This window comes from Mustelus asterias, unplaced genomic scaffold, assembly GCF_964213995.1.
Source record: "Mustelus asterias unplaced genomic scaffold, sMusAst1.hap1.1 HAP1_SCAFFOLD_876, whole genome shotgun sequence".
Classification (NCBI taxonomy): domain Eukaryota; kingdom Metazoa; phylum Chordata; class Chondrichthyes; order Carcharhiniformes; family Triakidae; genus Mustelus; species Mustelus asterias.
Genome location: NW_027590822.1, coordinates 113,463 through 130,088, shown reverse-complemented (window position 1 = coordinate 130,088; position 16,626 = coordinate 113,463). Strand labels below are relative to the sequence as shown.

General features: G+C 52.9%; 1 protein-coding gene across 1 annotated transcript in view; it reads left to right on the top strand.

Moving 5' to 3' along the window:
* The window catches only part of LOC144487564 (uncharacterized), a 29,374-nt gene extending 21,777 nt beyond the window's left edge, over positions 1-7,597 (top strand). Inside the window, exon 4 of the mRNA XM_078205647.1 lies at positions 7,335-7,597. Coding sequence (XP_078061773.1) covers positions 7,335-7,597 — 263 coding nt within the window. The remainder of the gene's footprint in view (positions 1-7,334) is intronic.
* Positions 7,598-16,626: the final 9,029 nt, after the last annotated feature.

Here is a 16,626-nt window from a genome sequence, read left to right as displayed (position 1 = left end):
CCCACACCCCTCACTGTAACACTCTGATATATCCCACACCCCTCACTGTAACACTCTGATATACCCCACACCCCTCACTGTTCCACTCTGTTATACCCCACACCCCTCACTGTAACACTCTGATATACCCCACACCCCTCACTGTAACACTCCGATACACCCCACTCGCCTCAGTGTAACACTCTGGTATATCCCACTCCCCTCAGTTTAACACTCTGGTATATCCCACTCCCCTCACTGTAACACTCTGGTATATGGCTCTCCCCTCACTGTAACACTCTGATATATCCCATTCCCCTCACTGTAACAGTCTGATATATCCCTCACCCCACACTGTAACATTAAGATATATCCCACACCCCTCACTGTAACACTCTGATATATCCCACACCCCTCACTGTAACACTCTGGTATATGGCTCTCCCCTCACTGTAACACTCTGATATATCCCATTCCCCTCACAGTAACACTCTGATATACCCCACACCCCTCACTGTAACACTCTGATATATCCCACACCCCTCACTGTAACACTCTGATATATCCCACACCCCTCACTGCAACACTCTGATATATCCCACACCCCTCACTGTAACACTCTGATATACCCCACACCCCTCACTGCAACACTCTGATATATCCCACACCCCTCACTGTAACACTCTGATATATCCCACACCCCTCACTGCAACACTCTGATATATCCCACACCCCTCACTGTAACATTAAGATATATCCCACACCCCTCACAGTCACACTCTGATATACCCCACACCCCTCAATGTAACACTCTGATATATCCCACATTTTTTGAGGAGGTAACTAAGTGTGTTGATGAAGGTAGGGCAGTTGATGTCATATACATGGATTTTAGTAAGGCGTTTGATAAGGTCCCCCATGGTCGGCTTATGATGAAAGTTAGGAGGTGTGGGATAGAGGGAAAGTTGGCATATTGGATAGGTAACTGGCTATCTGATCGAAGACAGAGGGTGGTGGTGGATGGAAAATTTTCGGACTGGAGGCAGGTGCTAGCGGAGTGCCGCAGGGATCAGTGCTTGGTCCTCTGCTCTTTGTGATTTTTATTAATGACTTAGAGGAGGGGGCTGAAGGGTGGATCAGTAAATTTGCTGATGACACCAAGATTGGTGGAGTAGTGGATGAGTTGGAGGACTGTTGTCGGCTGCAAAGAGACATAGATAGGATGCAAAGCTGGGCTGAAAAATGGCAAATGGAGTTTAACCCTGATAAATGTGAGGTGATTCATTTTGGTAGGACTCATTTAAATGTGTATTACAGGGTCAAAGGTAGGGTTCTGAAGACTGTGGAGGAACAGAGAGATCTTGGGGTCCATATCCACAGATCTCTAAAGGTTGCCACTCAAGTGGATAGAGCTGTGAAGAAGGCCTATAGTGTGTTAGCTTTTATTAACAGGGGGTTGGAGTTTAAGAGCCGTGGGGTTATGCTGCAACTGTACAGGATCTTGGTGAGACCACATTTGGAATATTGTGTGCAGTTCTGGTCACCTCACTATAAGAAGGATGTGGAAGCGCTGGAAAGAGTGCAGAGGAGATTTACCAGGATGCTGCCTGGTTTGGAAGGTAGGTCTTATGAGGAAAGGTTGCGGGAGCTAGGGCTGTTCTCTCTGGAGCGGAGGAGGCTGAGGGGAGACTTAATAGAGGTTTATAAAATGATGAAGGGGATAGATAGAGTGAACGTTCAAAGACTATTTCCTCGGGTGGATGGAGCTATTACAAGGGGGCATAACTATAGGGTTCGTGGTGGGAGATACAGGAAGGATATCAGAGGTAGGTTCTTTACGCAGAGAGTGGTTGGGGTGTGGAATGGACTGCCTGCAGTGATAGTGGAGTCAGACATTTTAGGAATATTTAAGCGGTTATTGGATAGGCACATGGAGCACACCAGGATGATAGGGAGTGGGATAGCTTGATCTTGGTTTCAGATAAAGCTCGGCACATCATCGTGGGCCGAAGGGCCTGTTCTGTGCTGTAATGTTCTATGTTCTATGTTCTACCCCTCAATGTAACACTCTGATCTATCCCACACCCCTCACTGTAATACTTTGAGATACCCCAAACTGCTCACTGTAACACTCTGATATAAATCACACCCCTCACTGTAAGACTCTGATATGATGAGATAGGATGAGGCGTGAAGGAATAATGCCTATAAAAGGTGAAGGCGGGAAAATCTGTACGGAACCAGTAGAAATGGCAGAGGTGCTTAATGAGTATTTTGCCTCGGTTTTCACAGAGGAGAAGGACCTGGGTGGATGTACTGCGGGCTTGCGGTGGACTGAAGAGATTGAGTATGTGGACTTTAAGAAAGAGGTTGTGCTGGAATCTTTGAATGGCATCAAGATAGATAAGTCGCCGGGTCCGGATGGGATGTACCCCAGGTTACTGTGGGAAGCGAGGGAAGAGATTGCAGAGCCTCTGGCGATGATCTTTGCGTCGTCGATGGAGACGGGAGAGGTGCCGGAGGATTGCGGATGTGGTTCCTATTTTCAAGAAGGGAAATAGGGATAGCCCAGGAAATTACCGACCGGTGAGTCTAACCTCAGTGGTTGGTAAGCTGATGGAGAAGATCCTGAGGGACAAGATTTATGAGCATTTAGAGAAGTTTAGTATGCTCAAGAATACTCAGCATGGCTTTGTCAAAGGCAGATCGTGCCTTACGAGCCTGGTGGAGTTCTTCGAAAATGTGACTAAACACATTGACGAAGGGAAAGCGGTAGATGTGGTTTATGTGGATTTTAGCAAGGCGTTCGATAAGGTCCCCCATGCAAGGCTTCTAGAAAAAGTGAGAGGGCATGGGATCCAAGGGGCTGCTGCCCGGTGGATCCAGAACTGGCTTGCCCAAAGGACAGTAAGAGTTTTAACAACACCAGGTTAAAGTCCGACAGGTTTATTTGGTAGCAAATGCCATTAGCTTTCGGAGCGCTGCTCCTTCGTCAGATGGAGTGGAAATCTACTCTCAAACAGGGCACAGAAAAACTGCTTGTCCAAAGGAGGCAGAAAGTGGGTATAGATGGGTCTTTTTCTAAATGGGGGTCGATCACCAGTGGTGTGCCCCAGGGATCTGTTCTGGGACCCTTGCTGTTTGTCATTTTCATAAATGACCTGGATGAGGAAGTGGAGGGATGGGTTGGTAAGTTTGCCGACGACACAAAGGTTGGTGGGGTTGTGGATAGTCTGGAAGGATGTCAGAAGTTACAGAGGGACATAGATAGGATGCAAGACTGGGCGGAGAAGTGGCAGATGGACTTCAACCCAGATAAATGCGTAGTGGTCCATTTTGGCAGGTCAAATGGGATGAAGGAGTACAATATAAAGGGAAAGACTTAGTACTGTAGATGGTCAGAAGGACCTTGGGGTCAGGGTCCATAGGACTCTAAAATCGGCCCCGCAGGTGGAGGAGGTGGTTAAGAAGGTGTATGGTGTGCTGGCCTTTATCAATCGAGGGATTGAGTTTTGGAGTCCGGGGATAATGATGCAGCTATATAAGACCCTCGTCAGACCCCACTTGGAGTACTGTGCTCAGTTCTGGTCGCCTCATTACAGGAAGGATGTGGAAAAGATTGAAAGGGTGCAGAGGAGATTTACAAGGATGTTGCCTGGATTGAGTGGCATGCCTTGTGAGGATAGGCTGAGGGAGCTCAGTCTTTTCTCCTTGGAGAGACGTAGGATGAGAGGAGACCTATTAGAGGTATATAAGATGTTGAGAGGCATAGATCGGGTGGACTCGAGAAGGCTTTTTCCCAGGGTGGAAATGGCTGCTACTAGAGGACACAGGTTTAAGGTGCTGGGGGGTAGGTACAGGGGAGATGTTAGGGGGAAGTTTTTCACACAGAGGGTGGTGGGTGAGTGGAATGGGCTGCCGTCAGTGGTGGTGGAGGCAAACTCAATAGGGTCTTTTAAGAGACTCCTGGATGAGTACATGGGACTTAATAGGATGGAGGGTTATAGGTAAGCCTAGAAGGGAGGGATATGTTTGGCACAACTTGTGGGGCCGACGGGCCTGTTTTGTGCTGTAGTTTTCTATGTTTCGATGATATTTCTCACACACGTCACTGTAACACTCTGATATACCCCACAACCCTCACTGTAACACTCTGATATACCCCACAACCCTCACTGTAACATTCTGATATACCCCACAACCCTCACTGTAACATTCTGATATACCCCACACCCTTCACTGTAACACTCTGATATACCCCACACCCCTCACTGTAACACTCTGATATACCCCACACCCCTCACTGGAACACTCTGATATACCCCACACCCCTCACTGTAACACTCTGATATACCCCACACCCCTCACTGTAACACTCTGATATACCCCACACCCCTCACTGTAACACTCTGATATATCCCACACCCCTCACTGTAACACTCTGATATATCCCACACCCCTCACTGTAACACTCTGATATATCCCACACCCCTCACTGTAGCACTCTGATATACCCCACACCCCTCACTGTAACACTCTGACATACCCCACACCCCTCACTGTAACACTCTGATATACCCCACACCCCTCACTGTAACATTCTGATATACCCCACACCTCTCACTGTAACACTCTGATATATCTCACACCCCTCACTGCAACACTCTGATATACCCCACACCCCTCACTGTAACACTCTGACATACCCCACACCCCTCACTGTAACACTCTGACATACCCCACACCCCTCACTGTAACACTCTGATATACCCCACACCCCTCACTGTAACACTCTGATATACCCCACACCCCTCACTGTAACACTCTGATATACCCCACACCCCTCACTGTAACACTCTGATATATCCCACACCCCTCACTGTAACACTCTGATATATCCCACACCCCTCACTGTAACACTCTGATATACCCCACACCCCTCACTGTAACACTCTGATATATCCCACACCCCTCACTGTAACACTCTGATATATCCCACACCCCTCACTGTAACACTCTGATATATCTCACACCCCTCAGTGTAATTTCTGTTTAAGTTCCCCGTGGTTTCTTTGTGTTTTGGTGTTGGGTGATTTTGCTCTAACCTGTTTTTTTCTCTCTTGCCGCAACCCCCTTTCTCTTCCATTCACTCCTTTTTCACTCTCTCTCCCACTCTCTGTTCCTCCTCTTCCCTGCATCTGGTCGTCCCCGATCTCTCCTGTCCTCTATCTATTTCCTGACTCTTCTCCCTCTCTCTTTCTTTCCTCCTCTCTCTCTCTCCCTCTCCACTCCGTCTCTCCCTCGCACCTCCCTCAATCTCTTGTCCTCTCGTTCCTTTCTCTCTCTTTCAAACCCTGCCCTCTCTCCCTTCCCACCCACTGCCCCCTCACACCCTCATCTCACCTTTTCTTCACTCTATCTCTCCCTCTCTTTCTCGCTCTCTCTTTCGCTCACCTATCACTCTTGCTCCCTCTTCCCAGTCTCTCTTTCCCTTGTCTCTCATTGTCTCTCTCTCTCTTTTGTTTATTGCCCTCTTCCTCTCTGTCTTCCCCTCTCTCTCCCCCCTTGGTCCCTCTCTCTTTCTCTCTCTCTGTCCTTCTCCCTTTCACTTTCTCTCATCCCTTCTCTCCCTTGTCCTGCACCCTCCTCTGACCTAAACTCATCTGTGTGTCTCTCTCTCTCTCTGTTTCTCCGTCTCTCTCTGTCTCTCTTTCTCTATCTGTCTGTCTCTCTCTCTCCATCTCTCTCACTCTCTCTTTATCTCTCTCTATCTCCTTTTGTCTCTGTGTGTGTGTGTCTCTCTCTCTCTGTCTCTCTCTGTCTCTCTCCCTTTGTCTCTCTCTCTGTCTTCTCTCTGTTTGACTCTCCCTGTCTCTCTCTCTTTCTCTCTCTGTGTCTCTCTCGCGCTCTGTCTCTCTCTCTCTCTCCCTCTCTTCGTCTCTCTCTCTATCTCTCTCCGTCTCTGTGTGTGTGTGTCTCTCTCTCTCTGTCTGTCTCTCTTTCTCTCCATCCCTCTCCCTTACACTTTCTCCCTTCCCCTTCTCTCTACCACCTCTCTTCCTTGTCCCGCACTGTCCTCTCACCTCCACTCCTCTATCTCTCTCTCTCTCCCTACATTCCTCTATCTCTCTCTCTCTCCCTACACTCCTCTATCTCTCTCTCTCTCACCTACACTCCTCTATCTCTCTCTCTCTCCCTACACTCCTCTATCTCTCTCTCTCTCCCTACACTCCTCTATCTCTCTCTCTCTCCCTACACTCCTCTATCTCTCTCTCTCTCCCTACACTCCTCTATCTCTCTCTCTCTCCCTACACTCCTCTATCTCTCTCTCTCTCCCTACACTCCTCTATCTCTCTCTCTCTCCCTACACTCCTCTATCTCTCTCTCTCTCCCTACACTCCTCTATCTCTCTCTCTCTCCCTACACTCCTCTATCTCTCTCTCTCTCCCTACACTCCTCTATCTCTCTCTCTCTCCCTACACTCCTCTATCTCTCTCTCTCTCCCTACACTCCTCTATCTCTCTCTCTCTCCCTACACTCCTCTATCTCTCTCTCTCTCCCTACACTCCTCTATCTCTCTCTCTCTCCCTACACTCCTCTATCTCTCTCTCTCTCCCTACATTCCTCTATCTCTCTCTCTCTCCCTACACTCCTCTATCTCTCTCTCTCTCCCTACACTCCTCTATCTCTCTCTCTCTCCCTACACTCCTCTATCTCTCTCTCTCTCCCTACACTCCTCTATCTCTCTCTCTCTCCCTACACTCCTCTATCTCTCTCTCTCTCCCTACACTCCTCTATCTCTCTCTCTCTCCCTACACTCCTCTATCTCTCTCTCTCTCCCTACACTCCTCTATCTCTCTCTCTCTCCCTACACTCCTCTATCTCTCTCTCTCTCCCTACATTCCTCTATCTCTCTCTCTCTCCCTACATTCCTCTATCTCTCTCTCTCTCCCTACATTCCTCTATCTCTCTCTCTCTCCCTACACTCCTCTATCTCTCTCTCTCTCCCTACATTCCTCTATCTCTCTCTCTCTCCCTACACTCCTCTATCTCTCTCTCTCTCCCTACACTCCTCTATCTCTCTCTCTCTCCCTACATTCCTCTATCTCTCTCTCTCTCCCTACACTCCTCTATCTCTCTCTCTCTCCCTACATTCCTCTATCTCTCTCCTACAACTCCCCACCCTCTCTCACTTGGCAATCCTCTCTCTCTCTGCACATTCCTCTCTTTCTCTCTCTCCTCTTTCCCTGCACTCCTCCCTCTCCCTCTTCTCACGCCACACCTCTCTCTCTCCCTCCCTGTTCTGATCTCTCCCCACGCCCCTCTCTCTATCTACCCCCACCTCCCTGCTGCAGATTGCTGTGTCCATTGCATCCTGGCCTGCCTGTTTTGTGAGTTGCTGGTGTTTTGCGACCTGCTGCTGGATTGTACCTCGTGCGGAGCCGAGGGTGAGGCTGGTGCTCAGGCCTGCTGCTGCTGTGGCTGCGGGGAGGCCTGCCAAGGGAGTGATGAGGGCTGCCCCTGCAAGGTGGAGTGCAACGTACTGGAGGATTGCTGTGGCTCATCCGACTGCCTGGAGATTTGTCTGGAATGTTGTTCCATCTGTTTCCCAGCCTGAGCAGAGGCCGGAGCAGAGGCCGGAGAGAAGGCCTAAGCATTATCCCAAAAGGAGGCCTGAGCAGAGGCCTGAGCAGAGGCCTGAGAGCCTCCACAATATTGGTCAAGAGTCTCTCTTTAACATGTAGCCAGCCCCTTCCACTTCCCTTCCCTTCCCCAGCTCACCCCATTGCCTCTTCCCAATGCGCCAACCCCCTGCCCAACCCTGCCCCCTCACCCACGGGCCCTTCCTCACTCCCTCAGCCACCTCCTCCCCTCCCTCATTGTTCCCCTCCCCTCACCCATTGCCCTCCCCATCTCCCCCCCACCATCCCCCACCTCCGCCTTCCCCTCCACCTTTCTACTTCCCCTCCCTATCCCTTCCCACCTCCCCCATCCCCTGCCCCCCCGCTTCCCCTCAGCCCTGCCTCTTCCCCAACTCCCCCCGCCTCCTACCCCCCCCATCTTTCCTCCTGCCCCCTTCCTACCTTTTTCCTTCCCCCCAATCCACCCCTTCCCTTACCTTCCCCTCCACCATCTCCTCCCTCCTCTCCCTATGCCCTTGCCTCCTCTTCTCCCTTTCTCTGACCCTCCTGGCCCTCCCACTCGCCCATCTGACATTTTCTCCCCCTGCCCCATTACATTTGCCCCCCCCGCCTCCATCTGTCCTCCTTCCCCTCACCCCCTTCCCCTCCCTGGCCCCCGTCCGCCCTCGCCCTCTCTCTTCCTTCCCATCCCCCCTCTTCCCCTCCCCCCCCACCTCTCCATCTCCCTTACCCTCCACACCCTCACTTTCCAAATCCCCCTTGCACACACTCCCTTCCCTCCGCGCCTTGTACAAAACCCCTTCCTCACTCCCACTGGTGTGCTCAGGCCCAGTGGAGATTTGGGGGTGGCACGGTGGCACAGTGGTTAGCACTGCTGTCTCACAGCATCAGGGACCCGGGTTCGATTCCCGCCTTGGGTCACTGTCTGTGTGGAGTCTGCACGTTCTCCCCGTGTCTGCGTGGGTTTCCTCCGGGTGCTCCGGTTTCCTCCCACAGTCTGAAAGACGTGCTGGTTAGGTACATTGGCCGTGCTAAATTCTCCCTCAGTGTACCCGAACAGGCGCCGGAGTGTGGCGACTAGGGGATTTTCACAGTAACTTCATTGCAGTGTTAATGTAAGCCTACTTGTGACACGAAGAAGTAAACGTAAACAGTGTTATACAGTATCAGACCCGTCCCCACCAGTACTGTACCCCAGTGTTATACAGTGACAGACCCGTCCCCACCAGTACTGTACCCCACTGTTATACAGTGACAGACCCGTCCCCACCAGTACTGTACCCCACTGTTATACAGTGACAGACCCATCCCCACCAGTACTGTACCCCAGTGTTATACAGTGACAGTCCCATCCCCAGCAGTACTGTACCCCAGTGTTATACAGTGACAGACCCGTCCCCACCAGTACTGTACCCCAGTGTTATACAGCGACAGACCCGTCCCCACCAGTACTGTACCCCAGTGTTATACAGCGACAGACCCGTCCCCACCAGTACTGTACCCCAGTGTTATACAGTGACAGACCCGTCCCCACCAGTACTGTACCCCAGTGTTATACAGCGACAGACCCGTCCCCACCAGTACTGTACCCCAGTGTTATACAGTGACAGACCCGTCCCCACCAGTACTGTACCCCAGTGTTATACAGTGACAGACCCGTCCCCACCAGTACTGTACCCCAGTGTTATACAGCGACAGACCCGTCCCCACCAGTACTGTACCCCAGTGTTATACAGTGACAGACCCGTCCCCACCAGTACTGTACCCCAGTGTTATACAGCGACAGACCCGTCCCCACCAGTACTGTACCCCAGTGTTATACAGTGACAGACCCGTCCCCACCAGTACTGTACCCCAGTGTTATACAGTGACAGACCCGTCCCCACCAGTACTGTACCCCAGTGTTATACAGCGACAGACCCGTCCCCACCAGTACTGTACCCCAGTGTTATACAGCGACAGACCCGTCCCCACCAGTACTGTACCCCAGTGTTATACAGCGACAGACCCGTCCCCACCAGTACTGTACCCCAGTGTTATACAGTGACAGACCCGTCCCCACCAGTACTGTACCCCAGTGTTATACAGCGACAGACCCGTCCCCACCAGTACTGTACCCCAGTGTTATACAGTATCAGATCCGTCCCCACCAGTACTGTACCCCAGTGTTATACAGTATCAGATCCGTCCCCACCAGTACTGTACCCCAGTGTTATACAGCGACAGACCCGTCCCCACCAGTACTGTACCCCAGTGTTATACAGTGACAGACCCGTCCCCACCAGTACTGTACCCCAGTGTTATACAGTGACAGACCCGTCCCCACCAGTACTGTACCCCAGTGTTATACAGTGACAGACCCGTCCCCACCAGTACTGTACCCCAGTGTTATACAGTGACAGACCCGTCCCCACCAGTACTGTACCCCAGTGTTATACAGTGACAGACCCGTCCCCACCAGTACTGTACCCCAGTGTTATACAGTGACAGACCCGTCCCCACCAGTACTGTACCCCAGTGTTATACAGTGACAGACCCATCCCCACCAGTACTGTACCCCAGTGTTATACAGTGACAGACCCGTCCCCACCAGTACTGTACCCCAGTGTTATACAGTAACAGACCCGTCCCCACCAGTACTGTGCCCCAGTGTTACACAGTGACAGACCTGTCCCCACCAGTACTGTACCCCAGTGTTATACAGTGACAGACCCGTCCCCACCAGTACTGTACCCCAGTGTTATACAGTGACAGGCCCGTCTTCACCAGTACTGTACCCGTGTTATACAGTGACAGACCCGTCCCCACCAGTACTGTACCCCAGTGTTATACAGTGACAGACCCGTCCCCACCAGTACTGTACCCGTGTTATACAGTGACAGACCCGTCCCCACCAGTACTGTACCCCAGTGTTATACAGTGACAGACCTTTCTCCAATAGTACCTTGTATCACCATGGCGGCACAGTGGTTAGCACTGTTGCCTCACAGCGTCAGAGACTCGGGTTCAATTCTGCCCTCTGGTCACTGTCTGTGCGGAGTCTGCACGTTCTCCCCGTGTCTGCGTGGGTTTCCTCCAGGTGCTCCGGTTTCCTCCCACAGTCCAAAGATATGCGGGTTAGGTGGATTGACCATGATAAATTGCCCCTTAGTGTCAGGGGGATTAGCAGGGTAAATACATGGGGTTATGGGAATCGGGCCTGGGTGGGATTGTTGTCGGTGCAGACTCGATGGGCCGAATGGCCTTCTGCACTGTAGGATTCTATGATTCAATGATGATTAGGACCATCCTACCTTATAATGATGAGTTGTATTGACAAGATAAAGGCCCATTGCCAATGGGGTTGCCCCTGTCTCCTCTCTATTGGTGGGGCTGCCTCTCTCCCCTCCCCATTGGTTAGATTGCCGGGCAGGTCATTCATAGGTCCTGGCTCAATACCTGGGAGGATGTTTCGAATCCCTCCCCGCCGGGAGCAATTAGAAATTTAGAAACCAGTTTTGACTTCTCTCTCTCACTCTATATCTCCCCCCACTCCCCAACCGCCTCGAACTCTTACCTTGTCTCTCTCTGCTTAAGTACCGTGACCTATAGCTTTTTTTAAAGGCCCCAGCCCTTTGTAAATAGGAAAAAAGCCCGCGGGTATCGGCTCGAGTAGCCAGAAAGCACACATTGCGGCAGTGCATTGATTGACAGGCCATCTGGTGTAGCTTAGGGAAAATTCACCATCTGTTGCTGACATTTCAACAGGCATCATTGTTGAGATTTCCCAAGACTCTAGAGAAAACAATCCAAACTTATCCGGTCTCTCCTTAGAGCTCAAATGCTCCGTCCCAGGCAGCATCCTGGTGAATCTCCTCCACACCCCCTCTAGCGCAATCACATCCTTCCTATAGTGAGGTGACCAGAACTGGACTCAGTTCTCCAGCTGTGGCCAAACCAACGCTCTGTCCGGCTCCAACTTTACCTCCTTGCTCTTATCATCAATACCACAACTGATAAAAGTGTACCGCGTGTCTTCTTAACTATTCTAGTCACCTGCTCTGCCGCCTTCAGGCATCTGTGAATAATTACCCCAAGATCCATCAGTTCCTCTGAGCTTCCCAGTGTCCCGCCTTTCATTAAATACTGCCTTGTCTTGTTAGTTCTTCTGACTTCACACTTCTCAGGGTTAAATACCATCTGCCACTGCTCTGTCCGTCTGACCAACACATTTATATCTTCCTATAACCTACGATCATCTTCATCATGATTAACCACCCTACCACAGGTATGTGTGTGTGTGTGTGTGTGCATTAATATGTATATCAGAGGAAACAGTGATCCTAACCCCTAATTGTTGGGGAACTCCACTGTATATTCCCCTCCCATTTGAAAAATGACCCCCACCACGACTCTCTGCTTTCTCACCCTGTGCCAACGCTGTACCCACTACACCTTCAGCTCCTTCCCCCAATATTGGCTTCAGTCTTGGTGAACAAGCCTATTCAAATGAGTCCTCAAACCTCTTTTGGAAATCCACACCCACGAATGTCAACCTCTGATCCTCTCTGTTACCCGGTCGACACTCTCAAGTGAAAATCTTGCCCGCATCCCGGGAATAAGCGTGCAGGAAGGATCTTGACCTCTGGGTGCTGGTTCCAACAGCCAATCCCACCCTCAAGCTTTGTCAGTACAGCCCGATGGTAAATGTTCATTGGTTTCTCCTTGTTTGACAGGCCACCTGGTGTGGCTTTGCAAAAAAAGAAAACCCTGACCATCCATTCCGGCAGGATTCTATGGATTTCATTGTTGGCATTTTCCAAGGGCCGGCGTGACAGCATATTATGAATACTTGGCTGAGTTTCAAAAAAGAAACAAGAGGCGACTTTTCGGCCTTTGGGCAGAACTCTGGCCACTGTTTGACAATGTCACGTGACAGAGCGGCACCCCTAACTGACATGGCAGGGGAGTAGCAGCAGCTGTTAGTCCACATTGGAGGCCCATTCACGGTGAATTGATTAAGGGTGAGATGGTGTGAGCTGGAAATCCCAATGGGGGATTCCATTGTTCGTTATTCCGAGATCGCCATTCGCAATAACATTGTGACAGGATCTCGGATAATCCTGGTTGGAAGACACCAAAAAGAAAAGGGTTCTAAAGGGCAGGATGTTGGCATTTTCTAAGAGTACTGGGAGGTGTACATTTACCATGTTAATATACAAGCTGTCCTCTTCATGTGAATTAGTTATGGCTTTTATACTGCATATTTGCTATATTTCAGTAAAAAAAAATAAAATTACTCAGTAAGTACATATTGAGCCTTTATTCTTGGATTCTTTTCAAGTCTCAATCGCTCGAAGTCAATCTTTGCCCATTGGAAGCAATAATTTCCAGTCCAAGACTTGGTGTTGGGAAGTGGGAGTCAGACGGTGATTGGAGGCAACTTTGTCTCAATTGGTCACAGTCTGGCCTTCCACTCTGAGGAGTTCAAACCCCGGCCCCCCGCCATACTCCAAAGATGTGACACATTACCTGTCCGAGAGTTAGTGCTGAGGGAGCGCTGGACTGTCAGATGGTCAGTGCTGAGGGAGCACCGCACTGTGGGAGGGTCAGTGCTGAGGGAGCGCTGCACTGTGGGAGGGTCAGTGCTGAGGGAGGGCCGCACTGTGGGAGGGTCAGTGCTGAGGGAGCACCGCACTGTGGGAGGGTCAGTGCTGAGGGAGCGCCGCACTGTGGGAGGGTCAGTGCTGAGGGAACGCCGCACTGTGGGAGGGTCAGTGCTGAGGGAGCGCCGCACTGTGGGAGGGTCAGTGCTGAGGGAGCGCCGCACTGTGGGAGGATCAGTGCTGAGGGAGCGCCGCACTGTGGGAGGGTCAGTGCTGAGGGAGCGCTGCACTGTGGGAGGGTCAGTGCTGACGGAGCGCCGCACTGTGGGAGGGGTCAGTGCTGAGGGAGCGCCGCACTGTGGGAGGGTCAGTGCTGAGGGAGCGCCGCACTGTGGGAGGGTCAGTGCTGAGGGAGCGCCGCACTGTGGGAGGGTCAGTGCTGAGGGAGCGCCGCACTGTGGGAGGGTCAGTGCTGAGGGAGCGCCGCACTGTGGGAGGGTCAGTGCTGAGGGAGCGCCGCACTGTGGGAGGGTCAATGCTGAGGGAGCGCCGCACTGTGAGAGGGGTCAGTGCTGAGGGAGCGCCGCACTGTGGGAGGGTCAGTGCTGAGGGAGCGCTACACTGTGGGAGGGTCAGTGCCGAGGGAGCACCGCACTTTGGGCGGGTCAGTGCCGAGGGAACGCTGTGTAGTTGGCGTCTCTTTGTGGGATCCTGCTGTGTAGAGAGCGGCTGACACATTCAGCGAGTATTTCATTTGCCGTGGGCGATAGGTGGGCAGTATTGCCCTTGGATGAGAAAGGTGCTATATGAAGGTAAGTGCCTCGCCCCTTCCAATTGAGGGGAGACTGGTGTGTGAATACGGGGGATGGCAGGGGGTGCGGGTGGCCGGGTCGGGGACCGCCCCTCACTCCTGCCTCACGTTCATTGTTCTCTAGCAATGGTGATGCCATGTTTGTGGGCAATGCCAGGCAAAGGATGTTGTGGAGGAGAGTCAGGGGTGGAGTCGGGGTGGGGGGGGGGCGGGGGGGGGGGGTGGCGGGGGAGTCAGGGGTATGGAGTTGGGGGGAGAGTGTCGGGGGGGGGGAGAGTTGGAGGGGAGTCAGGGTGACGGAGTCAGGGGGTGTTGGGGGAAGGGTGTCGGGGGAAGAGTGTCGGGGGGGGGGAAGAGTCGGGGGGGAGTCGGGGGGGGGAAGGTGTCGGGGGGGAGGGTCAGGGAGGGAGTCAGGGGAGAGTGTGGGGGGAGTCGGGGGGAGGGAGTCCGGGGGAGAGAGTTGGGGGGGGAGAGGGTCGGGGGGAGAGAGAGTCGGGGGGGAGAGAGAGTCGGGGGGGAGAGAGAGTCGGGGGGGAGAGAGAGTCGGGGGGGGGAGAGAGAGTCGGGGGGGGAGAGAGAGTCGGGGGGGGAGAGAGTCGGGGGGGGAGAGAGAGTCGGGGGGGGAGAGAGAGTCGGGGGGGAGAGGAGAGTCGGGGGGGGAGAGAGAGTCGGGGGGGAGAGAGAGTCGGGGGGGAGAGAGTGTCGGGGGGGAGAGAGTGTCGGGGGGGAGAGAGTGTTGGGGGGGAGAGAGTGTCGGGGGGGAGAGAGTGTCGGGGGGGAGAGAGTGTCGGGGGGAGAGAGGCGGGGGGAGAGAGAGAGTCGGGGGGGAGAGAGAGAGTCGGGGGGGAGAGAGAGAGTCTGGGGGGAGAGAGAGAGTCGGCGGGGAGAGAGAGGGTCGGCGGGGAGAGAGAGTCGGGGGGGAGGTTGGGGGGGAGTTTGGGGGAGTTTGCGGGGTGAGGAGTTGGGTGGGGGGTTGTCAGCGGTGGGGGGTGGTCGGGGGTTCTGGGCAGGGCTCCGATGGTCCGGGGAAGGGGTGAGAATGAGAGTCTCTCTCTCGCTCGGAATATGGATCTTCCCTCTCTCCGGGATGGATGGACGTGTTCCCAGGAGCTGCTGGCAGGCTCGGAGCTGAGTTCTCTGATCTGCTTTGATGTTGCCTCCAGGGAATGCCCTCCCTGAACATTTGGACAAAGCCCACAAGCCTGAGAGATCAGGCCTTGGATCAGATTCCGGATCATTAACGGATTAGACGCAGACTGAAGCAAAATCCACCAAAAAAATCAGCATCAGCACCACTCAACTCACCTTGTTTTCACATTCATCCAGAAACTCACCCTCCCTATCTCTGTAACCCCCTCCAGCCCCGATGAACCTCCCTATCTCTATAACCTCCTCCAGCCCCAACAACCCTCCCTATCTCTGTAACCTCCTCCAGCCCCTACACGCTCCCTATCTCTATAACCTCCTCCAGCCCCTACAACGCTCCCTATCTCTGTAACCTCCTCCAGCCCCAACAACCCTCCCTATCTCTGTAACCTCCTCCAGCCCTAACAACCCTCCCTATCTCTGTAACCTCCTCCAGCCACTACAACCCTCCCTATCTCTGTAACCTCCTCCAGCCCCAACAATCCTCCCTATCTCTGTAACCTCCTACAACCCTCCGTGATCTCTGAACTCCTCCAATTCCGGCCTCTCGAGCATCCCCCGATTCCCATCGCTCCACCGTTGGCGGCCGTGCCTTCAGCTGCCTGGGGGGCCCTAAGCTCTGGAATTCCCCCCCGAAACCTCTGCAACTCTCTCTCTGTCTCTCTTTCTCGCTCCCTCTCTCTCTGTCTCTCTTTGTCTCTCTCTCTCTTGCTCCCTCTCTCTGTATCTCTCTGTATCTCTCTTTCTCTCTCTGTCTCTCTCGCTCTCCCTCTCTATCTGTGTCTCACCCTCTCTCTTTCCCTCTCTCTCTCTTACTTCAAGACGATCCTTAAAAACCGACCTCACTGACCGACCCTCTGGGTCACCTGTCCCTAATATCTCCTCCCGTTGCTCGGGACGGAGGGGTCAGACTCTGAAGCAGGACGGGACAGTAGCAAAGCCACAAGTTGCCCACTGTTCTGTGGGCAAAGGTCGGTCATTTCACCCCTGCCCCCTAACAACAACAAGCTTCGCTAATGCCAACACCCTCAGCGTGCGTTCATGAGGAGGCACGAGCTGATGAGATTTGCCCCTCTCGAGTTGTTTTGCCTTTGGCCTGCTTTCTTCAGGTCGCCTTGACACCTCATGCCAGCTAGGCCCGAGGCTGTTATAATTTATCGCTCCCGCCCATCCCCGGCGCAATCCACCTGATTGATTGGCGCCAGGACCGACCTTTGCCCCGACCAAGGAGTCAGCCTGGGCCTCAAATCCTGGGCCTGGGCCTTCCTCGCTTTGGCACCGGGGCCGCAGTGAGTTGCCAGGGGCAACGGGCCAAGAGGCAGCTTTCTGATGTCAGCCTCTTAACAAAACATCAGCTTTCTCTCATTTCCTACCAGGTCCCCGGGGAGATTAATCAACAGTTTTATACGTATATTTATATCTGTGCGCGTTTGGTTTGAAAAAAGGTGGTCCTTTAATCGGG